The 27,657-nt window shown below is 28.9% G+C and overlaps 2 protein-coding genes across 8 annotated transcripts in view; one reads left to right on the forward strand and one right to left on the reverse strand.

Moving 5' to 3' along the window:
• Nucleotides 1-6,135: 6,135 nt before the first annotated feature.
• Nucleotides 6,136-26,827, forward strand: LOC136981902 (intracellular coagulation inhibitor 1-like). 7 transcript variants are annotated; one of them, XR_010881803.1, is made up of 3 exons: nt 6,136-6,217; nt 13,255-13,388; nt 26,296-26,827. XR_010881803.1 is itself a non-coding variant. In XM_067278285.1 (3 exons), exons 2-3 carry the CDS (start codon nt 7,600-7,602, stop codon nt 9,512-9,514), a joined length of 1,245 nt encoding a protein of 414 aa, XP_067134386.1. In that variant the 5' UTR covers nt 6,220-6,351; nt 7,415-7,599; the 3' UTR covers nt 9,515-9,690. The 7 variants fall into 7 exon arrangements, 4 of the variants coding, with proteins under 4 accessions (XP_067134386.1, XP_067134387.1, XP_067134389.1 ...); XR_010881802.1 differs by having other exon boundaries at nt 6,216-6,351; XM_067278285.1 differs by lacking the exons at nt 6,136-6,217; nt 13,255-13,388; nt 26,296-26,827 and adding exons at nt 6,220-6,351; nt 7,415-7,610; nt 8,281-9,690.
• Nucleotides 13,215-27,657, reverse strand: part of LOC136981898 (hepatocyte nuclear factor 6-like) — a 76,421-nt gene continuing 61,978 nt past the window's right edge. The window contains 2 exon segments of the mRNA XM_067278281.1: nt 13,215-16,829; nt 16,832-16,978. Of these exon segments, the coding sequence (XP_067134382.1) occupies nt 16,672-16,829; nt 16,832-16,978 (305 nt within the window). The 3' untranslated portion in view covers nt 13,215-16,671.

Consider the following 27,657-nt stretch of genomic DNA (forward strand, 5'->3'; position numbering starts at 1 on the left):
AAAAGTTAAAAAGTTAATGTAAATATTTTATAAAGGGTAAAATTTTCGTGTGTATTGTTTACGTGAAATTAATAAAAGACTACTGTTGATACTTAAAGATGAATAAAATACAGTTTTATTAAAAATTCTACTAGCAAAGTAGTATGTTCAAAATGAAGATAATAGGAAAAGTTTTTGACATAAATTTTGACATACTTCAACATTTATTATTACAGTATTTTCTTTTCTGTCCGGTCACTGCGACCACTAAGCAAGGACGACGCCAGCCAATGGGTAAGGGGGGGCAAGATGATGTAAATTAATAGAGGATATGAATTTTATGTAGGTAAAATAGAAATGATTCATAAAGTTTTAATCATTTACTATGTACCGGAAAAGAAATATCTCAAATAAAACATTTTCTTTAACTTACAAGAAGCCTAAGAAGATTATTTTAATTAAAACTTAGCATTTAAATAACTTTTTCGAATTTCTAGGGGAAGGCAACTGCCCCTCTGCCCCTCCCCCTGGCGACGCCCTTGCCACTAAGAGAGTCCTTTTTCTATATTATTATGGGTTGGACTGAATATATAAGAGAGGCAGTTTATATATGAAATTTATAATATAAAACAAATTTCAGAAGTTGCCTTTAAAAATAAATAAAATAAACATTTTACTCATATTTTGACAAATTTAAAGCACTGTATAAAGATATTTCTAAATTAAGTTTGTCTTTTCTTCGACAATCGTTAAACAATTTTTACAGATATATCTGAGCCTTTAGTTTATGATGAGTCATTTTTAAATACACAAAAAGCATAGATGAGCATTTTGCCAATAATTTAGATAATTTTAAGTTTCAACGGCCGTCAATTCTGAAATTTAACTTAATATTTCATTAAATTCACAAAATTTGAAATTGTATACAGTAAACCTGCGTAAACCGGAATCGCACGGTACCAAATACTTTTCCCATTTAGGCAGGTTTCCGTTTTATTCAGATACCGTGTTGGACAGGTTTTACTGTATATCCTAAGAGAGAGAAGCATTTGGCCACTATCCACCGAACTTGACGTCATGGGTAACTTCAACCAATTTGAGAACAAGGTCATCTTATTCTCAAATTTTGAATATAAATTGTAACCATTTTTTTTACCAACTTTTCTTTTTCTGTTTTAATAAAAACTAGAGTTACCAAACTTTCCAGAATTTTTCATTATTACTTATGGGAACATCAAAATAAGAAGGGAAATGAGGATAAACTAAATTAGTATTTATGGAACGCTTGGCGACTGTAAAAACAGCCTTTATGTAAGGGACACTCGGTAAACCGAAAATTGTAGCCGGGGGCCGTCGCGTTGTATTTTTATATGTTTTTACTTTGTTAATATATAATATGCGACCTTTTGCTTAAATCAGTATTTTAAGATGTTCGTGAAACAATGCTGTTTTATGGAATTAAATTATATTTGAGGTGGAGCGTTAGTGCTTTGGTTTTATTGGTGTACGGCAACGCGACACGTGGGCGAACTGCCGATGGGGAGTGCCTCTCGGGAAGTCTTTTATGGAAAATGGGAAACTGGTCTCTGTTTAGATGTTACTAACGTGAAAAAAACCCGGAAAACTCCACGTCGCTAGCCCGTTGGCGAGGCGCGAACCCACTGTTTAGTGGTTTTATCCACTTGGCCAGTGATGGGATCCGAAAATAGAACTTTCCAATGATTGTATTATTTTGCTCGGATAATTTTAGTTCTTTTGCTACAGTAATGCTTTGTTGACCTAGCTGATTTCTCCATTTGATTTCTCTATTTTTTTCCTTCAATATCGCAACATTTAGAAAAGACAAATTTCAACTATATTTAAATTTTACTTTCCCGGCTCTTATATAACAAAGGGGAAAGTATGGAGATCGGTCAAAACATACCCCTCAAGATTTCTACATCTTTGGACTCAGAGGATTTTGAAACGTCGAGAAATGCAGAAAAAGTTGAAGGTTTTTTCTGTATGTACGAATGTTAGTGTGTATGGGGAAGAGGCGCAATTTTTTTCACCCATTTTCAAGCTCAACAGTTCCTCTGCCTTTTGTAGAAAATTTCTGAAATTTTGCTGGGAGGTTTCCGTATTAGGGCGAAATGTTTCTAGAAATTTTCAAGAACATTGGACCATTGGTTAGGGAAATATGGTCCTTTACTCCCTTAACATCTCCTGAAGACTTAAAGGTAACGGTAACAATTAGACATGAATACAAAGAAACAAATAACAAATGCCATGAAAGTGCAGCAACAACGGTGCCAGCTTTTTTTTCTTTGGATTTAAAGCCGCACTTTTCTCATTGTAATTTCTGTAAAATATGGCTTAAATATTTTAAGAAATATAATAACGAATTTTAAATTAAATGTAAATTTGCGTATATGAAACTGCATTGTACATATTTAAGTTTTGCTTTTCAACTTAGTAAAATTTGTACAGTATATAACAACCTATTATAGCCTTTAAAAAAATTCTAGCAACAGTATTCTAAATCAGCGATTTTGAACCTATGGCTCTTCGAAGCCCCACAAAATTATTAAATAATTTTTATAATACATAAATATTTGTAATTTCTACATAAATAGACTGATCAAGTAAGCTTACTTTTATTGTCTTTTTTTCATTGTGTACAAAATTATGAAGATATTTTTTAAAAACTTGATTAAGCACAACAAAATAATAAGAAAAAAAAAGAAATATGCTAATAAAATTTTCTTTTCTACATGCAAATGGCTTTGTACATTTTATTCTGTTGCATAGAAAATATAGAAAAGTCTGAGAAGAAAAAAAAATTTAGAAAATCTGTAACATGAAATTTTCATTTTCCTGCCTAGAAACAAAAAAAAATCATTTTCTAGTATGAAATATATTAAATTTCAATATCAAAATTTACTCTTTAATGAACATTTAAAAAATATTTTATTTCTTGGAATAACACAATCTGAAGAAGATTTATAGAATGCTCTATCCGAATACAATGTCAAATATCAATTAATCTGCAAATATTTGCTTATAAATATTTATTATATCTTTATTTTTTCTTCACTGCTTTTGTTCTTATTTAATTTGTTTTTCGTACGACCGACAGAATTTTGCTGTGAATTGTATTTGGCTCGCGTGTAAAAAAAAAGTTTAGGAAACCCTTCTCTAAATAATTCTAATGTTTCCAAATAATAAAAGAATACTAACTTAGTAATTATTCATTTATCTTTTAAAATACATAAACATTAAAAAATTCTTAATTCATTACTCAATGCAACAGACAAATGTAAATGTAATTACGTTCTCCAAATCCATCATACACAATAAAGTTAAAATATTTTATTTGCCTCATTTATTAATAATTTAATATATTAAAAAATTCTAATTAATCTAATATTTTTTAAAAATAAAGCTTTCTTTCATTTTATCAATTAGTTTCTCTCAATTGATACATTAAATTTTATTAGCTCTATCAAAAAATTCCGTATTGAATTTTGATATTTTTCTGAAATGTTTTGTATTGTCACAAATAAAAATTGTGTTTCTTTCGTTAAAATTAGTTTAAAATTGCTAAAGCATTGTCAAAGAACAAAATTTTCTTCATTAATTTTTGATTTATGTAACCACTTACGGAATTTTTATATTTGGGATTACATATGGAACATTTTTTAGCACGAACAATAGCTATTCTCTTTTTTTCTATAGAAGATATGACTATTGCTTTAATTAAAATATGTATATTATTTCGAAATATAACTTCTATTTGATAGATTGTATTTCCTTTGATTTATAAGACAAACTGCTGTCAGTCACGCAATTGAATGATACATGATGACGCGAGTGCATGTTAAAAGAATAAGCAACAATGGATAGAATAAAGGAATAAGTGAAAGTCTACAGAATAGAAAATTAGAATATAAAATCCAAGAATAGAAAGGCGACAATATATCGTTAGATTGAAATGACATGATAAGTAGTGATGAAATGTAAATCTTGAAGGGGAGAAAAAATAGCATATGTATTTTTATTCTATAGTTAAACTTAAATGCATTAAATTATATTGCATTTAAGTTTATATTGGTGACTTTATATGCTTACTAATAAGACAAAAGGATGAAATTAGTGCCACATAAATATTTAATACAATATTTAAATCTATATTAGGTCTATAAATTTAGAAATAATTAAAGAAAAAAATAAAGCCATAAATTTTTTGAGAATAGAAATAGTAAAACAACTGTGTGTCAGAGTAAAGAGGAATAATCAGAGTTCTAAAATTAATATTGTAGTAGAATCTAGATAAATGAAATATTTGAAAAACTAATAAAAACTAAGATAGATAAGAAGTAAATTGATTCAATTTTGATTGATTGGCACGCACAATATTTAATAACAATTAAATTATACAAACTTAAAAACATTAAAACTTTTAATAATTTCAAATGAACATAAGTATAACTTAAACTCTGATTTATAAGTTTCAAATTAAATACTATACAGATAAATCATATTTTAAAATGTTTATAGAAACTGTTTTGTTGGTAATTTGATAGAAGAAAATTTATACTCTAATGTAAAAAAAATTCTACAACATGTATAAATTATATTAGCAATTAAATACTTATGAATTATTAATTTTTAGCAGTTACTGTCACATTAATTTAAAAAAAAAAAGTTTAATTTACATTAACGCTAGTCGCACCATCTATCGTATAAATTTGTAATTACAAAAAGCATTTCTTCTCAAACAATTAATTTATTACTGTATTATTATTATTGTGTGTATATATATATTTAATACTCTGAAAATTTCAAATTTTATAATAAAATATTATGATTGATTTAGAAATGTTTCAGAAATAATAAAATTAGGATTACATATATTCTAAATTAATATGTAAATTAATTTAAATAATAAAAGAAAATAAAAATATAAAAAATTTAAACTTTATACAAAATGATAATAAATTTATTTTAATTTTTAAATTAAAAAATAAAATAAATAATTTATAAATTTGCAATTCTCTATCATAATTATTCTCATTGCTCGGAAATTCAATTTATATTAAGCTATGAAACTACAAAATTAGAGATTTTGTGCAGAACTCTGAATAATGTAAGCATATAATAGACTTGTTTAATAGAACTAGACGTAATTAAATACTTTGGATCAAATGCAAATGTATATAGAGTATATACGTTTGTTTATAAAAGCTTAGTATGAGGCCCGGGGATAGAGCGGCGCCTCATTTTTTTAATAAATGTAATACATAACATATTTCTTTATTAATAAATAGCAATTTTAAAGATTTTTTTTTTTTTGTAAAAATAACATTAATTTGTAGGAGTAGAACCAGTAAGAGCCCTTAAGTTTCAGCTTCCTCTCTCGATGGCCCTGCTGTTTGTTTATGTACCGTTCCTGTGTATTATTATTATTGTTTATGTGTATTATCTATGTATGTATATATATGTCTAGACATACACACACTAAACACGCATACAATTATAAATACGGGGAAAAATGTTCACCTTCCCCTCTGGATAACTTTGCTGTTTGTTTATGTACTGTACCTGTATATATCGTTTATGTGTATTATCTATGTATGTGTGTATATGTCTGGACATACACACTCAATTATAAACCCGGGAAAAATCTTCACGTGCATATTAATTTCTTTCTGTTTAGAAATTCTTTATATTGTATATAAAATTTAGATATATAAAACTTGATTTAAATATAAAGTTATCGATAAATTTCAAAAATATTGTGTTCTCTGTTTAAAGACTTAAATATATTAATTAATGATAAATTAAAATTTATATGTGTGTAATATATTAAAGATCACATTTTTTATAATTTAATAATCATAAATTTAATATAAAACTTACTTAAAATTCGACAAATTGTCGGACGGAAACGGGTTCTATTTTCAAGTGAAAATCCTTCTCCATTTGTTACAGAAGCAGACGACTTTTATATATATATATACACGTAAATTGGAATTTTGTTTATTTATTTTTACTGAGATTTATTTAAATAAATTTTTAAAATGTTTTTAAAATTTATTTTATTAATATATTGTGTATTCTTGTAAAAATTTTATCAGATTATAATTATAATATTATCGATAATGCGGGATCGTTGTTCGTCTGTTTTCTTTATTAATTTCAAAATGGCGGAAGAATTTGAATGGTTAAATCTTTCGAAAAAGTCGAAAATAAATCGGTGAAAATTTAATTTTAATCCATTTATTTAATATTTCTGCATCGTTTCGGTGAATTAAACGTTTTATTTTGATTAAAATAAAGAATTATTAAGTTATTAAACGTTAAACCTTTTGAAACAAGTCATGAGTCTCGGTAAGACATTATAAATTATTAACGAGTTGAATATTTAAATGTACAGAACGTGTAATATTATTTAAATCATTCTTTAACCGCGTATACACGTATCGGTATACCTGAAGAAATGCCTGAACCAGTGGAGGAAGCCGGGTACAAATGTACCGGTATACTGGCAGGTATACCTGAATATGTAGGCATGCATGTTCGGTTTATACGTAATGTATACATGTATACATGAACAAGCGCGCCTATCCAGTATACTTGAACATGTCGATGAAGCTTACTGCTATACTGGCAGGTTTACATGAACAGGTGCCCCTGTACGATATACCTGAACGTGTGAATGAAGTCTATCAGGGTACGGTATAGCTGAACATGGGTGTTCCTGTTCAGTTATACTGCTACGTACCATATACCTGAACAGATGCAGTTTGGATGACAACTGTTTTTGTTTTTATCCACACGTTCAGGTATACCGGACAGGGCGCCTGTTCAGGATATACCGGTGCGTGTGTACCAGGCTTTACTCCTGGCACATATTTTAATTTTAAAAAGTTGGTATTTATCGATTATATAACTCAAATATCGTGTAAATAAAGACATTAAAATTCCAAATTATAAAAAAAATATTTTTCCTGAGAATATCGATCGGTATAGTAAATCTTAGACAATTTCCTTCAAAAATGTTGCCAAAATAAAGATAAAAAAAACTTTAAAAAATAGTATAAAATATTTAAATGTAACTCGTATATTATTAAAGATTTCTTAAAATGAAAAATTAATCTTTAAATTTCTTATTTTTCTTTTCAAGTAGCAAATTTTGTGATTGCTTGAATCAGTTCCAATAAAATCTTGAAAGCTATTGAAGTTATCGCTATTGATAATCTAAACGAAGATATATAGATCTGTCTTCAAGAAAAATATACCACAATTATTGGTGTGTAAGCTAAAACCAATTTGATAAATGTAATGTCACAAAGTGAATATATACGTGCTTTTTATTTTTTATTATTTGGAATTTTTACTTATAAATAAAGTAAATATTTTAAAATATATCTTATTTTATATTACACAACAGTGTTAATAATACAGGTTGTTGTTCGCTCAACTTTAAAGATTATTTAAATGGAAAGAAGACAAACTTGATTTTTTTTCCTGTTCGTTTTTTGTTCAAGTTCGATTAAAAATTGTTTCGAGACGGCTTTTATCTATTGAAACCGGTTCTACCTGTTCAAATGAACATCTTAGTCGTTTCAAAGACCAATGTCATTCAGGTCAGTAGCAGGTAAGATTTGCAAATGCACTTAAGAATTTCCACTTAAGAATGTAACTTTATTTATTAATTTATCAATTATCATTTCAAATATTTAATTAACCTTTTACTACATTATTATATCTTTGTTTAAGTTTAATCACTGTTTCTAAATTTTAAACTATTCATTAGTATAGAATTGTTAAACGCTATTTATTAATTACTTAACATTAAACTCTATTAAACTCTCAATTATGAAATGATAACAATTGAATATTTAAATTAAAAATTATAACAAGTTTTCTTTCAGAATTTAATTTATTTTATATCTCTCTATTTTTTTAATCTAGAATAGTATTCAAAGTAAAACCGCATGTTTATTGCTATTGTTTCTTATATTGATTCTTTACAATAGTTAATAATTGTTACTATTTTACATTCTTGACTTTCTAACTACGTCTGTGCGATAGTTTGAAAAGTAAGTTTAAAGATCAATATATTAGTATTGATCTTTTAACTTATTTTGCAAACCCTTTTGCATTTAAGCTTTCGTTTTAGAATAAAAATAATTGTAAAGCTTAAACTTGACTTTGATTCTTTTATATATTTTTAACATCTTCAAGCATATATGTACATATATATGCGTATGTATGCTAATTTTAAAATAAATTAATTTTTTATGTAATTTCTAGGATGAAGTTTACAACTATATTTACAACTTTAATAAGTTTAATAAACTGCATATCATCCGAAATTCAATTTCCAACGGAAACTCCAGAAGAAATATCAAATAAAGAAAACTATTTAAAATTAATAACTTCAATTAACAATTTTGCTTTTACTTTGCATTGGTACCTTCCTGAAACAGGGAACTTATTGATATCGCCTTTGAGTTTATGTACAGCTTTAGCTATGTTGTATTATGGTGCAAGACGCCAAACCGAAAAAGAAATGGCTAAGGTTTTGGGCTACGAACATTTGAGAATGGAATCGAAAGATGTTCATCGTACCTTTCAAACTCTATTGAAGAATACGAATAATAATAATTCCAAACATGATCTAGTAACGGCAAATGCTGTATTGCTACAAAAAGATTTTCCTGTTTTGTCGACTTACAAATCTGATATGGAAGAATTTTATAATGCAACAGTTCAAGAAGTGGATTTCGCTCGAGAAGGCGAAATTGTTGTTAAAATGATTAACGCGTGGACAGCATGGAAGACCCAAAACAAAGTCGAAGAATTAATCAGTGAACCATTGAGTTCGTTAACAGCGCTTTTTCTTTTAAATGCAGTTTATTTTAAAGGAGTATGGAAAACGAAATTCGATCAGAGAATAACAACTCCAGATACTTTTTACAACAATGGTCACATTCCGAAAACTGTACCCATGATGAGACTGAAGACTAAACTATTATTTGGTATAGATCAAGACTTAAAAGTTTCAGCGTTAGAATTACCTTATGATGGTGAAGAACTTGCTATGATTATACTATTACCTTTCGAGCGTGACGGATTGAAAGATTTAGAAGGATCTATTTCTGCTAGTGTTCTGAGTAACATATCATCAATTTTGAGAAAAAAAGCTGTTCACGTGACACTACCACGTTTTAAACTGAATAATAAATATGAACTGACTGAACAACTTCGTAAGATGGGAATTCAGTCCTTATTCGATCCATCTGAAGCTGATCTGACCGGGATAAGTAAGAAAGAAGGCATTTACGCCACTACTGTTGTTCACAATGCTGTTTTAGACGTAAACGAACAGGGTGTGGAAGCTGCTAGCGTTTCTGGAATAGCTGCTGGTGTGAGAATTGGTCAGCCATTGACTAATTATTTTACTGCTGATCATCCGTTTTTAATTTTTATTCATGATTCCAGAACTCGATTAATATATTTTATGGCACGTGTTAATGAATTATAAACGGATTTCATTCAATTGTTTATTAATTATTTAACTTAAAGTTACCGGTAAAAGTGATTGTTGTGTTTAAAATTAACAAGATTCGATATATATTAAGATAACAAGAACAGAATACTTATTATAATTATTTAAATGTTTTAAAGAAATGAATAAATTGATTAATGTAACACTAATAATTTTTAAACTGGGAATTAAGTTTTATGACATTTAATTTATTATTAATTTTAAAATTCGACACCATATATGTAAATACTCTCTCTCTATATATACTTTATTTATACTTGAAAACCAAATGAATTCTATAATGATTGATAGAATTCTCATAATTTGCACATAAAATATACATTACATTAAATATTAATTTTTTTGTTTATATTTAAAATTTTAGAGATATGATTACTTAACAGAGATTATTTTAAAAAAACTCAAAATATAAAAAGAATTTTTATCCGATTTTTAATTTTTTAAATAAATTGTTATTTCATGTAATTCGGTGAATATACTTAGTAAATGGCGATCTGAGATTTATGTAATAAAAAATATCTTTTCGAACAGCTTTCATACGATATATTTCAAGTCACCAGATACATCTAAATGAAAATATTTTGCTTCCATTCTGCAGTAAGCCATACGAATGCTTCGTTTTACAAATAATACAATTTTATGCTTATAATTTACTCTCTGATAATGTTTACTTCGTGAAATTTTAAGAATTACATCTACTATAAATAATTACATAATTTATTTTCTGATAAAATCTACACAAGCGGATTTAAATTCATAATCTTGTAATGTTTTACAAATTTTTATACTTGTGATTTGATATTTTTCTATTCTACTTCACAGAACATCTATTTAATGATTCTCATTTCATTCATTCAGTTCGAACTATTTTTAAAATGCTTGTCATTTCATTCAATAACTTAAATGATTCTTTTTGTGACACATTCGACATCAGTTCTAAAGAAGACGAAGAAATATATAGAACGTTTTCGTAATAGGAAAATAAAACGAGAGCAATAATTGTCAGCAATAAGCTTTTTTTTTTTTTTCCTTCTTCTTCTTCTTTTTAATAAGATGGAATTATTGGAATTATAGATAAATTAAGTTATAGATTACCAGCGAAATTGCTTTAACTATCAAGTCTTCTGAAACTAGAATTTGCAAAAAATCAGTAATCAGAAATGCCAAATTTTCTTGTATATTTGGCTATTTGGAATTATTTTATACTCGATTTACTACTCGAGTTTATTTACAAATGTTTTATTTGAATTCTAGAAAATCCTGAGCGCTCTTTCTCTCAATTATAATTTTGAAAGATTTTTCTTCTTAATCTCTGTTTTATTCTCCCTACTTATATGGATTGTGTATCATTCTTATAATATTTTAGATGAAATTTAAATTTAATTTTATCACTATATTTTGTTATAATCAAGCTCATAAAGTCGTGAATTCTGTACAATTTGTAAATGATTGGGCTTCAATTTTCAAATTGAAGATCTGTATATTCCCACTATCGTCCGTCTGTCGGTCTGTCCTTCGTTGATCTCGAGAACGGTGTTAGTTACAATAAACGAGACCAGATGTGGAAAGGTTAAGGGTAGAAGGTCCCGATTAGCTATATAGAACTTCCGGTATGGACCGGAACTTACGTGAGTTCTTAAAATAAAAGATTAAGAATTGCATTCCTAATTTATTTTTATTATTATAAATATTTTGCACAGAAAAGTCACCATTGACGATAAAATTTCTCGTCTCCAGAGATTTGTAACTACAAGTAGCTTTTTGTATGTCTGTTTATTGAATCAACGACTTCAAATTTATTGAAATATTTAGAAATTTATGACGTATTAAATGTATGAATAATAAATGACTAAATATAATGCATTGATACGGATTATATAATTGGAAATACGACTTTTCTGTTTGCAAACAATTTTTTTTTCTTTTTTTTTTTTGAAGTGGAAAATCATTATCACCAATTGCAATTATTAATATAATCTGAGAGGATTTTGGAAATAGCACTTAATTTATATTGAATGCTATTACCTGTATAAACCATTCTATAAATTAAATTAAATAAAATTTTCAATTGCTTTATAATGATAATTATTTTTTATTTACGTTTATATAAGCTGCTGTCGAATTTTATATTGCAGTATACATGACGTCTGAAATTTCTTAAGAATATTTGCCATTATAAATTATATTAAGTGTAAGACGAATTGCTTCTTTAAATTCTGTAAACTTATGGTACAAAATTGTGTATATCTCATTTCATTTTAATATCTGAACTGCAGCTGTTTCTTCAAAATTGTGTATCATTATTCTGTCGTCAAAGAGTGGCACTGAAACTTGTGATGATAATTTATTTTTGAATAAACTTTAAAAAATATATATCAACATTTGATTATAAATATTCTCGTGCTTTAGTATACAAGAGTAAAATATGAGCCTATTCGTCAGTTTTGATATATAAGATTTATTCCTTTACAGTTTGAATTATACATTCAATTGTTCGGTCATATATTGAAGAACGTTAAGTTTTAAAATTTTGTGAGCATTCTTACTATGCGGAGTCAATAAAAGAATATAATTTTCTATACCAAAATTGAATGTTTAATAATTTTCAGCAACATATTATTCAATATTAATTGAAGAATATGTCCTTTATTCAAAGAATAGATATACATAAACAGATAAATCTATACAGAGTAAAGAGTGTGCATAAATGATTTATTATATTTGCTTTAAAAATCTACTTTTCAAAATCTATAGAGAATATCACATTGTTTTTGTTCATTTTGATGGGTATTGTGTGCGTGATTTAAGCTGAAAAGATATTCATAAATAGCAGATTGCATTTTATTGCTATATCAATAATATCGAATCTGCAATTGTAACAGCAAATACCTTTTAAACAATCTTTAAGATTTATTTATTTATTTTTAAATATATAGCAAATACTTTTTATAATATTTAATTTTAAATTCAGAGATTTTATAATATATATTATGAAATCTCTACTTTTACATATAATAAACTACATAAGAGAAATTTGTCCCAACAGTAATAAAATATTTTAATAAATTGCAATCATTACTAAATATATATAATATATATATATTGCTATTTTTCATTTAATACAATTATATTTCATTAATTTTCTAATTTGTGTTGAATGTACTGTACATTTATGTCCAGCGATCCGTCATGTATTTTTCTTCCATATTTCTGATCATAACTTTAAAATAAAAGCGGAAATTATGTCACGATGTTAAACATTTAAGATTAATTTTCATCTACTTCACTTTGTTTATCATCTTCATCTAGAAATAAAGATATATGAGTATTAGATAATCACAGGTAATTTATTATAGTTTACATATTATATTAACAACGTCAACAAAGTAGATTATCAGAAAAAACTGACTCCTTCCTTGTCTTAATATTTTTTTTTATAGAAATAATAAAACGTCGCATTAAAATAGCGTAACATTTAGTGTTAATTATTAAGTAATTCTGATAATTTCTTAACATTTTTTATGCTTAGAAATGCTTTATAAATAATATGATTTTATTAACAGTAATATGGAATTAGTTAAATTTCTGTATATAATCTGTAATAATTTAGATGATAAAAGTTCATCAAGAAAAATGAAAGTGTATGTACTGTAGTAATCTAAACAAATCACAAGTCTTTGTATATATATATAGTCCTAAACTTTATTATATTTCAGACATAATCAGCCACTGCTAATGTGCGAGCCTGACTGCATGACAAGATCTTAAGTTAATTAGAACATAGCTCTTAATTAAACAGAGTATCCATCACTTTGTAATATAAAGAATCTTCAGCGGGAGAGAAATAATTGTAAGTACAATTTACAGAACTTAAAACTTTTTTACAAATAATATATTTATGTTTAAACTGATATGTTGAACTTTTGTTTTATTGATTTTAAGTGTTTGTCTTCTTTCATTAGATGTGATGAATCAATAGGAATTATGAGTTCTTTTTTTGCTGACAGAAACAGCATAATAGTCCATTAATTTGATATAAAATGGGATTAAAGCTGGATTGAGTGGAATGCATAAAAAACAAAAGTACATAATACTCTTTACAACATATATCAGGCTGTTAATCCCGGTAAACCGACAACAGGTTAGCAGTACCGATAAATAAACACGTGTTTTTTAAATACATAAATTACAGTTTTGATCTGTTAGGAAGTCAATAAAACAACAAAAAAAGTATTCATATACCTGTTGTCATAACGGATCAGATTGACCAGGAGAATATTACTCGTTCACATTTATTGAAACCATTAACAAATATTCCTAAGAGAACATTATTATATTAATTATTGTTTGTTATTATTATTATTATTTACATGAGAACTTCTATATAAAAACAGGATCACCAATACAAGACCATTCTGTGCACATGCTACTTTGGTTTTTTTTATTCTTTAATTAATATATTGACGTCATAAACCACACAGTGAGGTCACAACAAACTAGAATTACAAAGATATTGCTCTGACAGGTGCTTGGTCATTCGGAATGGAGACCTAAGTGGACACATGACCTGACGTCTGGGTTAGAAAAATATGGCAGCTGCTTCTGCCATAATAAGTGGCAGGCGTGAAGATTTTCGTGCATCTCAACCTCTCTTTATTAATCTTATCTCACCGAAATTAGCACTTCTCCAATTTGTCAGCATAACTTCACTCCCTACCATGAGCAAATGACATATTCGTGATTTTTTTCCCCTCACAAAAACAAAAAGATAAAAAAAGAAAATAACTACATTCTTATATCATCTCCGTACAGAACTGACCAAATGAAATGACGATAAAAATTCCAAAAACACAGTTTTACTTAATTAGTTAGTTAATTTTAAAAAGGAACATACCTTTATTTTTATATATTTAACATTTTTGTTGTATAGCATCTGTAGAAAATATTTTTATACTAATTAATGTACAACTGTATTCACAGGCTGCATGGAGCTGTTTTTATGATTGTTTAATGTACATTTAATGTACTTTGATGTTTTTAAATATTGCCAAAATAATAGCTCATTTTTTATGACTGTAATTATATAAAACTAGATGATCTGTCATCCAAACAGATACCCAGTTCGTTATGCTACAATATAGCACGAGTTTAAACTATATACTGTAGGACCTTAGAACTATTTCTTCTATGTAACTATTGGATTATATACTAAGCTGTAACCATTTTCTTTATATTATTTTTTAAAGGCTTTGGTATAGATAAGACATAGTTTGGCAATCTATTTTACAAGAGCTACAATTTGACTTACCATTTCTAGCCTATGAATACATGGTTTTCTTGCCTTAAATACAACAGATCTAGATATCACATTAAATACACACAAACGAATTTTGTCTGTTTATTGGTTTTCATGTAATATAGCCTTCAACATTCAGCAACTACATGTTTGGTGTTTGTGCGAGCTTTTTTTTATCTAGACGGTCTTATATTTATCTCTCCCTCTCTCTTCCTACAAAAAACCTAATTAAACCAAAAAATCAAAATGATATATCTAAGTATCACATATAGACCACGCAGAGGACATAAAACGTAACTACAGTAGGCTAAACAACGTCTTTGTTGCGTCACATTATGTTGTTGTTGTTGTTATTATTCTTTTTTTTTGTTACATCTTTTCTCTCAAAATAATATAAAAGACGTTTATTCATTTTTATAATGCACAGTACAGTTTATTTTAACTTCCCTTAGCATAAAAATTTCGGCAAACAGTACAAACATGGATCCAAAGTTTCTTATTTTTCATCAATTAGGAATTTGGCCAAAGTATACTGAGAATGAATTACATTTGTTTTTTCTCTTGATCTTAATGATGTTTTCTGTTAGAAGGTGATTTTATGATGTTTTTTAATATACATATATGTAAATAAATGAGAATTGAATAACTTACAATGAAACATCAATTTACAAGGAATTTGTGACAGTTATGGGAATACTCCGGCCGTTGGATGAGTTATGTATACCATTTTTTGTATTATAAAATAATTTTTTACATCCTTAAGTATAATTAAGCGAGATTAAACTATTGTTTATTTTTAAATTTGAGCAATGCATCACATGATTTAATGCATAATGTAAATGGGATTTATATTATACACATATGTTTTACTTGAAATAATTGAGCGTAAATTAAAACAAAAAGACTTTGCATCATGTTTGCCCGTTTTATAAGAACATAAATCATGATCTTATGCCCTATGTATATATATATATTATTTATGTATATATATGCATATCTACTAAGATTGTTATGGATTAACAGTACTATGATTGCATGATCATGAATCGTAGGGAATGAACTTGTAAGTGTAATAATGCACAGCAACATATTCTACACATTATATAAACATATTCTACACAGGCTATACATGACATTACAGATGCGGTGCAACAAACACCCTTTGTGGCTATGATAGGAATGTCGTTTTGAGATTCTTTATGTATATATGTATACATATATAGTTATATATATATGTATATACCTATATATCCATATACATATACATATACATATTATATATATATATATATTTATTTATTTATTTAACGCACTTTCGACTTTGAGCTTTGTAGAATATTGTCACGACCCTGATGAGACCACTAAAGGTATAATTCTATGGAGCTTTGCATACAAAATTAACAACATAATTAAAATGATAATATTATATTAAGTTTTACAATTTGTTTTGTCACTTATTGACTATCGGTTATTAATTAGTCACAGTCAAACATCATAACAATGCTGCTTTGCATCCTGCAGTAGGCTAAAATAGCAATCTTGCCAGCCTAATATACAGTATGAGCCAATGGGAAGGTCAGGCTTAGCCTAACTTAGTCCATAATGCAGAGATACATATCTAGGACACTACTGGCTACTGGTGTGCATGAGCTGGTCAAGTAAGTATCCCTTCTACGCCACTGCTTTCTCCGTCTGATTATCTATTAATTTTTTTAATTTTTTTTTAGATCGGTATACATACACGCACACACACATATATATACTGTATATATACCGTATATATATTTATTTATTATTTATATATATATTTATATATAATGCTGGTAAAGATCAAAGGTTATGAGGTTGTAGTGGATGTGCTGGATGGGGTAGTCGAATTACCATTGTTGACAGATTTCGATTTTTCTTCGTCCTGCCATTTGTCTTGGGATCTTCTACGAGCATTCATGAAGAAGTTACCAACTGTGCTTAGCTCTAAACCTAATTGCTGAGATTTGTAATTTGCATTTCTTTAGAAGGTCTCTTTGTCTCTTTAAAAATGGCTTGTAGGGTGCGTCGCTGTAGATCGGTAAAAACAAGACGAGGTTTCTTCGGCGTATTGGGGTTCTTTTGGTGTTGTTGCTGTTCCTCTTTCCGTTTGCAAGCTGTAACAAGAAAAAAAAACATTTGCTTATTAATTGCTTTCGAAATGGTATCTTACAGGCACTTAGGAGAAAAAATAAAAAATCGATGTCACCTGTTAATAAAAATCATGGATATCGATTAAATATTGATCGTCAGATAGGTTCCACTTAAACTTTTATCTCTTTTCGTGTTTTTTCCGTTTCGTTTTTGCATTATTTTCCTCATTATAATAAAAAATAATGTAAAGAAACGTTCTTAAAACTCCACTTCTGATAATAAATTTAAAATTAACTTCTACAAGAATACTGAGAATTTGACATAATTTAAGTATGAGTATGATAAAGTTTTAGAAATGGAAGACAGAATCGAAAATTTTAAAACGAATTTGCATCGATAGATGTGAATTAAGTACTCGAGAGAAGAAAAGGTACAGAGCGAGAGGGGTAAGTGAACAGAATGAGAACCTTCGCACCTGACACTCTATCGTGACAAGCAGCAAGGCAGCTGCTTCCACGTCTAGCTATGATGGATTTTCTCAACTAGATGTTTCTCCTGTGCCGTCTAACCATACAGCCAATCATTTTCAGAACTGGAACCAGACATGACACAACAAGACTCATTCTATAACAAAATCTCGAATTTCTATCATTCATTTTGTTTATAACTGATTAAAATATCTTAAATTTCAAAATGTAATCGAGTAACGTATTAAAATTGTATTAAATAAAATAGGAAAAATGCTGTTTTCACCTTTTCGTAATAGAAATGATTTCAAGCTTCTGTCGTTTGTTTGAAAAGAGACTTGTTTATCACTTGTTTTTCTCAGAAAATGATAATTTAATCGAAATTTTTACAGGGATGAATCAAGCCGATTTCCTCCAAAGAAAGTATTAGCAAAAAACTTTTTTAAAGTATGCTTTTAAAGGGGAAAAAATGCACTTGCTAATAAAATGATTAACATTTTCCAAGAAACGATAACTATCTTTTAAGATATAAGTGATTACAGAATAAAAGAATTTGATGATTTTTCTTCTATGAAAAAGCTTGAAACGTAACGTAATAAGTTAAAGGAAATGCAACTGCGTATATTTTTATATAGGCAGGCGATATTGTATATTTTAAAGATACAAATAATTTCTATCGAATTTTAGTCTACTTCTTTCTTAAAAGGAACAGAGTGAACTTCATTTTTGACTGTTATCCAGCAATTAGTAATTTTTTCCCAAGCATGAAAATGAGATTTATTTCCTTGTAAGCTCGTATGTAACGGTTAACTTGATATAGCTCTTTATACGACTACTCGACTATTCAAATTTTGAGAGAGGGGGGAAAATTCTTTGCAGATGGAAAAGCATGTTGGTTCCTCATTCTTCGGACAGATGCCCGCTATACAAGCCTTACATGATTTATTTCAACACCGATTCTATTGGCATACCGATGATAGATCTCAGTCGTCCAACGATTTTTTCGCTTTTATTCTTCTCTACATTTCGTTCTAGTAGGGGACATAACCTACAATCCACTAACTCCGACAACAAATTTTTCTTTTTTTTTTTTCCTTTGCAAAACATCTCGCAAATCCAATAACCGAACGACATTCGTCAAAATATAATAATAATTGCAGACTAAGATAATTAAAAACGCTCAGGTGTACAAAAATTTTGATGTTCGACTATGTTTTTATTTTGCACCCACTCTTAATGGTTTACCTCCTTTATTTCCCATTTCGCGTATAGATATTAAAGTAAATGAGTTTAAAAATCCTCCGGCTCCTCCCACACAACACTCCAGATGCATTATTTTCTCTATAATCACTCACACACAGTATATACCTATCATAAATTATCGGATCTCAAAGTTTGTGTAAAGAACATTAATTACTCGTGAAAAGTTTTCGAGCTAATGCAGAAATTATCGGATTCGACGTGTGGTTACCATTAGTTGATGTCTGCAACATTACATATCACCCTCCTTCGACTTTGCATTTTTTTAAAAACAAATTTCCTGTATTTATTAATTGAAAATAATCACGCAGTCTTACTTATCTTAAATAAAATTAAACGCTATTTTTAGAAAACTTCTCCTTGATAAAATTTTACAACAAACAATAACAATTTCCATGTCTTTTCTTATTAATTACAAGCTTGATGCTTTAAATCGCTTCGTGTTAACTTAAAACTTTTAAATATATTAAACGATTTTAGTCATTTAAAAGATGAGGGTCACGTATACATGCAATTTACTTAGATTTGTTTAGAATTACATATAATTTAAGCTTAAATCGAGAATTTTTTAAAGGTGACGTATTACCCTTCATTTTTCCTTCTGGTTAATGTCAATCGAGATCTCTCAGTTGTATTTTTGTTTGTTTAATACTTCTGTAAGGCAAGTGCGACTTTTGCGAAGAGTAATACGATAAGAACAATGGTACGGTAATGTCTTGGCATACAGTAAAGCAACATTAAATCAAAGTGAGAAAGATCGACCATTAGTTCAATTAACCTAAATGCATTGCTAATACCAAAAATCGCGAAAGTTTTTATCAGGCGCCAAGTTATCGCAGTTTTCTTTCTCTTTCTAATTCGATATTACTCGAAACGTCATCTTTTCAATAGCGACAACTCATACGTCATTTCCTTCTCTAATACGAATTTATTAACGTTCCAGTCATTGTTAACAATTACAGTCGTTTTCTTATGCCTTTGGAATACTTTTATTCTAGCTCTTCCGCTTTAGAGAAGTCGGAAAAACCGTCATTTGAAACGGTTTGTGCTAGCTGTCTGACATTGCCATTCGAGTTAAAAGCAAATCTGAGATTTGAACATTTCCATCCAATCCAATATAATCATTCCAAGAGAAGGAAACAAAAGTCTTAATCAGGAGCAAAGAACGACTTAAGGTGTAACGGTGCCAGAATAGCAATTTGCAAATTGCAATAAAAGGAGTCGGCAAAGAGTCACAGAAAAAAAGGGAGGAGGAAAAAACGAGGAAAGGGGGAGTAAAAAAAAGAACAGATAAAGAGCCGGTTGAATGAATGACAATGACGAATCATCTTCTATTGGTTTCTACACTTGACAATTAACCTTCTTTACTGAAAATGGTGATTTTGATGAAACCAGGTGATACATTTAACAACGCTAAACTGGACAACGTCCGTTTTCTAAGATTATATTCCTGCTTTATTTGTGAGCAGCAAGACAATAGACAAACGGATAACAAAAGACGCAATCTGTGGAATAATGACATTCGCGCTTAGCTGGACGCATTATAATTCTTCAACCGATAGAAACTGTTTGGGTGAAAAAAAAAGGAAACAATAGAAGTCGTTTCGCTGGTCTCACAATGGTTATTAAGCCAAGAAAAACACAACAAACAGAAATAAGTTTACATTAACCATACCAACTTCCATAACGAAGAAGAAATTTTAAACTTTGTTTTCATCATTAAAACAAAAATTCGAAGTTTTTTCCCCGTCATGTTTTTGAGATTTAGAAGTCAACTAATTAGGATACATATCTAACAGTTTTTTGACCGGAAAATACGTTTTAAAATCTAAACAAATTAGCACTTGTTTATATTGAGATGCGACCGTTTTCTTATCAGCAAATTTATGAAATCAAAATGATGATTCAGACAATTCTTTTGCCTCAAAAATCCATCTTGTTGGCAACTATACTATTCAGATTATCCACCGAATGGAGCAAGAACATCACGATTCTCAACAGAGAGACAAGAGAGCGATAATTACTGCTGTCCAGTTATGACGGACTTGACTACATTAATGAAGTTAATATGTGTATTCTGTCTTAACTCTGGATGGAACGAAATCAAATTACTAATTAGCCAAGTATTCTCATGCGTATGGGAAAATATGATTTTGTCTATTGGCTGGCGGCAATATTATCAAATTACAAAGATTTTGAAACGCCTTGCAACACCTAAACCTATCAAGAACTGCGGCAGACATATTTAGCTCCGCAAGAGTTGATTGCTTCTTGTCAATGAGTGTTTACACCTAGTAAACGTTATCAATACTCATTAACCTTAATTGGGTTATGTATATGAGAAACCGAGCTCTTTAGCCGTGTTTGTAAACTAGATTGGAATTAAAATGCAGATTTAAAAAAAAAGAAAAACATGTAGGCTATGTAAATCCGTGTATAGTTGTAGTACTTATTTCTTTGTATATTTGTAACTTTTTAATCTTTAAATAGAGTTATCGGATTATGAATGAAGTGTTTACAAATATATCAGGGTAAGGCCTATATGTTGTTGTTGCAGAAAAGATATATTCTGGTGAAGGTGGGAATATGCCTGTTTCTTTAGTCATCGAGCTGCAATTTTCAAATCGCAGACACACACATTCCCCTGTCGTCCGTCAGTTCGTCTGTCCGTTGATCCTCGTAGATACATGAAAATCGAGACCAGATATGGAAAGCGTATGGGTGGAGACCCCGATTAACTATATATGAACTGGAATTCACGCGAGTTTTTAAATTAAAAGATGGTTAAAAATTGCAGCTCGACGTCACAATAAATAATGCACGTTTTCTACAATTTATTTTACAAGAGTTAAATTAACGTTTTATTTTAATTTTTTTTTTTTAATTCATATTTTTCTAGAATTAAATTAGTTGAAGGAATGTCTAATGTAGCATTCTCGGGATGTACAATTTATGTTATTTCGGAAGCATTAAAGATTTAATAAAGCATGATTTAAAACATATTAAAATATTTACCAAAATTATAGTCGGCAAAAAGATTTTTATATATTTAAAAATTTCATTACTAGCAGTAATAGAGTAATTCTTGTAATAACAATTTCCCAAAAGGAAACTCATAAAATTTATCCTTCTTCTAACATGTAACTTCATTTAATTAAGGTTTCTAAACGAAAATGGCTGGTTTCTGTTAGATTTTTCTCCCGTTCTGGTAAGTGCTGGATTTGTTGGATTAGTGAAAATGTGTTTTTCTGTTCAATGTTATAAAACAGGTGGATAAACATGGAAAGCGTCGCTTAATTTAAACTGATTGGTCAGCATTGACCGCGTGTCCGGTAAAGGACGACCATCTGTCATCGATGACGTTGCGCAAGGATTGAAAGAAATGCTAACTGGACAGCAACGGTCGATGTTTAACTCGAGCGGAAAATCTGAAACGAGACGAAAGAACTAAAACGAAAAAAAAATTCTCACTTTGAAGACGAAAGAAAAAAGGAGCGAAAGAAAAAAAAAAGAATAAAACGATTGAGAGCTGCAAATTAATGAATCTTCTTTAATCTGAAACGCTCTATTTAGTGAAGATGGGAGTTTTTTCCTGTTCTATCTTGGCTATTGTCTGTAATTAGAAAGTACATGATCGAGAAACAGGAGGATTCTGCTAGTGACACGACTGTGGTAGTGATTAACTGATAACATTGTCACAATTATGTAAATGACACAGATAATGTTACCTGCTGACGCCTTAAATGTGTGTACAACTTTTGTAGAAACTTAGTTGTCCTCTTTCTAATCACCCGTGTGACATCAGCAACTTATTTAACCACTGGGATCCGCCTATTTTGTTAGAAATATCGAATTTACTAGGCCAGTATGAGTGCCAAACTTTCTATGCTAGTCTCATTAGGTGAGTCCTTTAATTTGGTTTAAATGGCTTTTAGTTTTTTGAAGGTGTCGTCTATCCGAAGGAAAAAAAACTACAATTAAATGCTCTCGAAGACGGGATGTAATAAAAATGGTTTAAGATCTTCGAATCTGACTACTGAAGAAAAAAAGTTGCAAAAGAACAAAATTAGAATGTAATAAAGAACTTTTAAGAAGTAGTTATGGAGACGGAACTTTCATCTTCACTCACTCTAAAGATTGTTTTAGAGACTCAAAAAATGTTCTCATACGTTACTATATAATTCTTATATATTACATCAATAAATCATCAATAAGATGCAAAAAAATTTCTCTCATTATGATATATTTTTAGATTACTCTGGAACCTGGCCTGAATTTATTATAATTTAATAGAGATTTTTACTTTTGAGAAGTTAAAACTTCTTCAGATTACATCAACAAAGAGAAACATCAAGCAAGACCATCCACAGAAATCATTAAACCATTTTGCTCCGATAATAAAAGAGAAAAAGAAGAAAAATATTCGAACAATAATTCATAGTCAGAGATTTAAAATCCTTTTTAAGAAACTTTTTCTATTAAAAGACAGGCTATTTACAGTTGCACACCAATAGAACTATTTTACCATATATAATTAGTTTCTTGCTCGATGGATCGAGTTTAGCCAAATATTTTTAGGAAATCCTCATCCGGAGTAAACGTATCATGACCGAATAGGAATTTTTATATTAGAGAACAAATCATGTTACTAAGCTATAACAATTAAAAAATAAGAGAGAAAAGTTAAAAGAAAATATTCAGAAATGATTGATTATATGTCTTAAGAATAAAGTCCACTGTCTGCAGAACATACACGACTAAAGGACTTTAAGAAGCACTAGTCGTTGACAGTGTACTTGTCACAGATAATGGTGTGTGTGTCAAGATAGTTTTCGACTCGAAGAGAATCATTTTGCGTAGGAGAGAGATGTAAAAAATCCTAGTAGTGACGTCAGTATGCATCCAGGCGTTACCAAGTCATCTGCTGTAAGTATTGACATGTCGAAATTTTGTCATGCGAGAAGACAAAATCTCTTGACTGATGGAACTGCTTTTACTTTACAGGATAGATATGGTAGACAGAAAACCTGTCGTCTTTTCAATTCTCCAAGTATTCTCTTTGCTATTGGAAAATTTCCACTTTTTATCTATTAGTACTCAAGGTCGACCTTAGAAAAAACTCTTTAGTAAATGCTACTTAGTTTTCTATACGTTTATAAGAGTTATTTTAAAATTTTGATCTAACTGATACCCGTATCCCAATGGTAGAAATGTTTTCGAAATATTTTTTCCCCCTTCAACTGGTATCGTAGTTTTGACAAGCTTGATATCACTTGGGGATTCCTTTCTATCGGTTTTCTTCCGTAGCGAATTGCATTCTCTTCTCTTGTACTCTATCAAATCTAGTTTCGGGAAGCCACGGTTTTACAAAAGGAAAAAACTCCGTAAACGAGGAATAAAGGATCGTTATCGCTATCAATAGCTGATGTTTGATGCTGTGTTCGATGCTAAAATCTTTGTTATTGTTAGTGGATTGTCTTTGACACTAAACGATAATACTGCGGTCAATGCTGCGCTACTGGTTACCTTAGTAACCTATTTATTGTATTAAATAATAGCGTAATCTAGTTTATTGTGTAAGAGAACTTGTCTGCTTAGTCACTTGTTTGGTATACTCGATATTAGCATATTTCTCTTACTATATATCGATAATTAAAGGTAACTTCAATAACGCTGCATTAACGGTACAGATGACGACATATAATGACAGATGACAGTATAGATTGCTAAATCTGTATCGTCCTGAAAAAATAGTCTTGCGTTGTTTACTGTAAGGTTCTTGTTATATTAATTTTATCCTAATGATATAAATAGATGAGGAAGCTATGTAAGGAAACTAAAATTAGTAATATAATAAGACTATTAGTGATGATATTTCAGTTCTATTCTTTTTTACCGGTTACTAAATACGTCAATTATAATAAACAGTTTAAAATGTTGATAAATTGTATAAAATATTTAACATGATAAAGTTAGAATTATTCATTAATACAGATAATACTACTTGTTACCTATTTACTAGCTAAACACTGGACAACTAAATGATAGAAACATCACAATTATTTCGTTCCTAAATACCACAAAAAGTGTTTTTTCATAAATATTAAGTATTGTTTTTAATATAACTGACATCACTCTCGCGTGTCTATTTTATCTTATTCTTACACGACAGGATATAATAATAAAGTCCCGAAACCGAAAAGAAATACTTTTAATCAAACACTTAGCTCTCCAGATGTTCGCCTTGCAGATCTAGCACAGTAGGATGCGTGTTTTGAATTGAGTTACAGTGAAAGAATGTTTCATTGAAGAACCTACGTGAATCACACATTATGTCTGAACTATTGATGACAGAGTCACAATGCTTCTTCACGAAGAACGAAAGAATTCAAAACACATCCCACTGTGATACGATCTGCAAGACGAACATCTGGACCACTTATTAGTGACTAGTTAAGGAGTGTTAGAATCGTTTTCTCAAGCGTAAAGATTTTGTAATAAATTTGATCGTACAAATTGAATACAGGAATTATTTTTAAGTAATCACGAAATTCAGAGTAATACATAGACAAGAATTGAAAGAAAAAAAAAAAATGTTAAGCTACTTGTCATCGTTTACGCTTCAGATGTAAAACTGTTGATATCGAATTATCGAAAAAGCCGAACTAATATAGATAAAAGCAAAGAATCAAGGATTCTACTTCAAGAAATAATTTTCTATAATTTGTAACGATTTTCGATCGATGGTTTTCAGACACATGCTTTATCTTTTAAAAAGATTGTCAGGAATTTAGAACTTTCGACAATATCTAGAAGTATTATTCATTGATGTGTGCTATTTAGGTAAGGAATATACGGACATGTTTATAATTTAATACACAAAACACGCTCTTCTAGTGATTATTCTTCACTAATCACAAGAAGAGCGTGTTCAGCATATCTCTTTTTGCGTGAATCCCGTTTTCTTTAAAATTTTGCTTTGTACTTCTCTTAGTTCTTAAGTTTGTATACTCAAGAATTTCTTCTGTTAATTAAACTCTTGTTTTCATTACTATACCGTGATAAGGAGAGGATTTATTCTATTTAGTCTAATTAAAAGCTTGTTTTCGTGCTAAACACTTAAGTAGAGAATTTATTTTATTTAGGCTAATTAAACTGCTGTTTTTCTTATACTATCTTAAGGAAAGGCTAAACGACTATTCAGAAATAACACACTAGAATCGATTTATAGATCTATAAATGTAGGCCTTACCTTTCCTCATTTAACCATTCGCTAATTGAAAGCGCCAGGAAATAATGGGGTTAAGAAGCATTTTAACCCTGTTATTCCTTTAATACTTGGTGCTAAGATATAACGCGAATATTACATAAAATTTAAATTATAGAAAACGAGGAAACTAGATATAAAAACAAACCGTCACTTTAATTCGTACGGCGATTTTAAACGAGATAGTATGTAATTATAACCAGTAACTTACTGCTAATTTATTGCAGCAACTTAATTAAGATCATCTATAGTGTTAATTAAGAATCACCTCGAATTAAATGTTAAGCAAACAACAATTAATATAAGTTTCTTAAATTTTTTTTTTAATTATCATGTTTCATTCCAGGCTACTAAGAATTGCAAGTAATAAGTTACTTTAGCACGAAACAAAAGCAAGTCATCCACAAAGCAAAGCCTAATGATATATAATCATAGATAAAGACTGAAGAGTGTTATCGTGCACATCGTTTAAAAGAATGATAACAGCAATCAAGAAGACATCATAACAAGAATCGTATTAACACGGGGTAAAGAATAGAAATGCTTTTGATACTGAGCAATCATCAAGTGAGTACCATTGAATTACGAGATTTACGATGATAGACAATTATTATATAAGATCCTTTAAAAATTATTATGTAACCTTCAAAAACGATGCGTTTCATAAAGCTTCTTTAGAAATTATTGTCAGGTTTTTGAATAGGAGTAAAATTAGTTTTTAAAAAAAAACAACGCATAATTTTTTAAGACGTCACATAATAAATTTTGAAGAAATTACACAACAATATTCTAAGAATTTACTCAGCTTTACACAATAACGCCTGAAGAAATTATAGGATTCCCTCCCCCGAATAAGATACATAATATATGTTTTTCAGAGAAATAAACACCTAAATTACACAATAATTGTTGAAAAACTTACACAACAATATACGAAAATGATTATATAATAAAATAAACTTCATCAAATATTATTACACAATTTTTTTTTACAAAAATGGTTTCTAAAAGAAAAAATTATTGCGTAAACTCTGAAAACATTTGTTATTGAAAGCTTTATAATGATTATTCTTGAAAAAATAAATAAGATAATTGACAAGTTAATTTGTTTCTAAGAGAATTAAATGGAAAATTAATAATATATAATCTTCGTTCGTCGATAATTTTATTTATATTAAATTTATCTTCGCTTTTATATGGTCAGAAATAGATTTTTTTTAAAAAAGTATACATTATTTAATTTTCTTCTAGTTTAAACTGTAATTTTTTACTGCGCGTAAATGTTGTAGAGATGCAAAAATGAAGGGAAAAATTTAAAATTTTCGATAAGAGATAAAATAATAAATAAAATAAAATTGTATTCGTCTTGTAACTTTCGTTCAATAAATTTTTGAATACAAGTTATAATTTTTCTTCAGAAAGTTTATTGTTTAAAATATTTTATGCATTTCTTAAGAAACAAATTAATTATTCTTCACACTCGACATAAAAAATATATGCATACGTACATATTTATTTATTTATTAAACACAATTATTTTTATACTTATCGGATTCCCCCTTTCTCTCTCTCTTCCTCTCTTTTAACGTTCTTGCGTATAACTCTTAACAATTTATAGTAAAATAAGTTTTAAAATATTGACAATAGTTATCGTTTCAACCACAAGATGGCAGCACATAATTGTTAACAATTTTTGAGACGATTTATT

Source organism: Centruroides vittatus, unplaced genomic scaffold (assembly GCF_030686945.1).
Source record: "Centruroides vittatus isolate TY-2023 unplaced genomic scaffold, ASM3068694v2 contig_799, whole genome shotgun sequence".
Lineage (NCBI taxonomy): Eukaryota > Metazoa > Arthropoda > Arachnida > Scorpiones > Buthidae > Centruroides > Centruroides vittatus.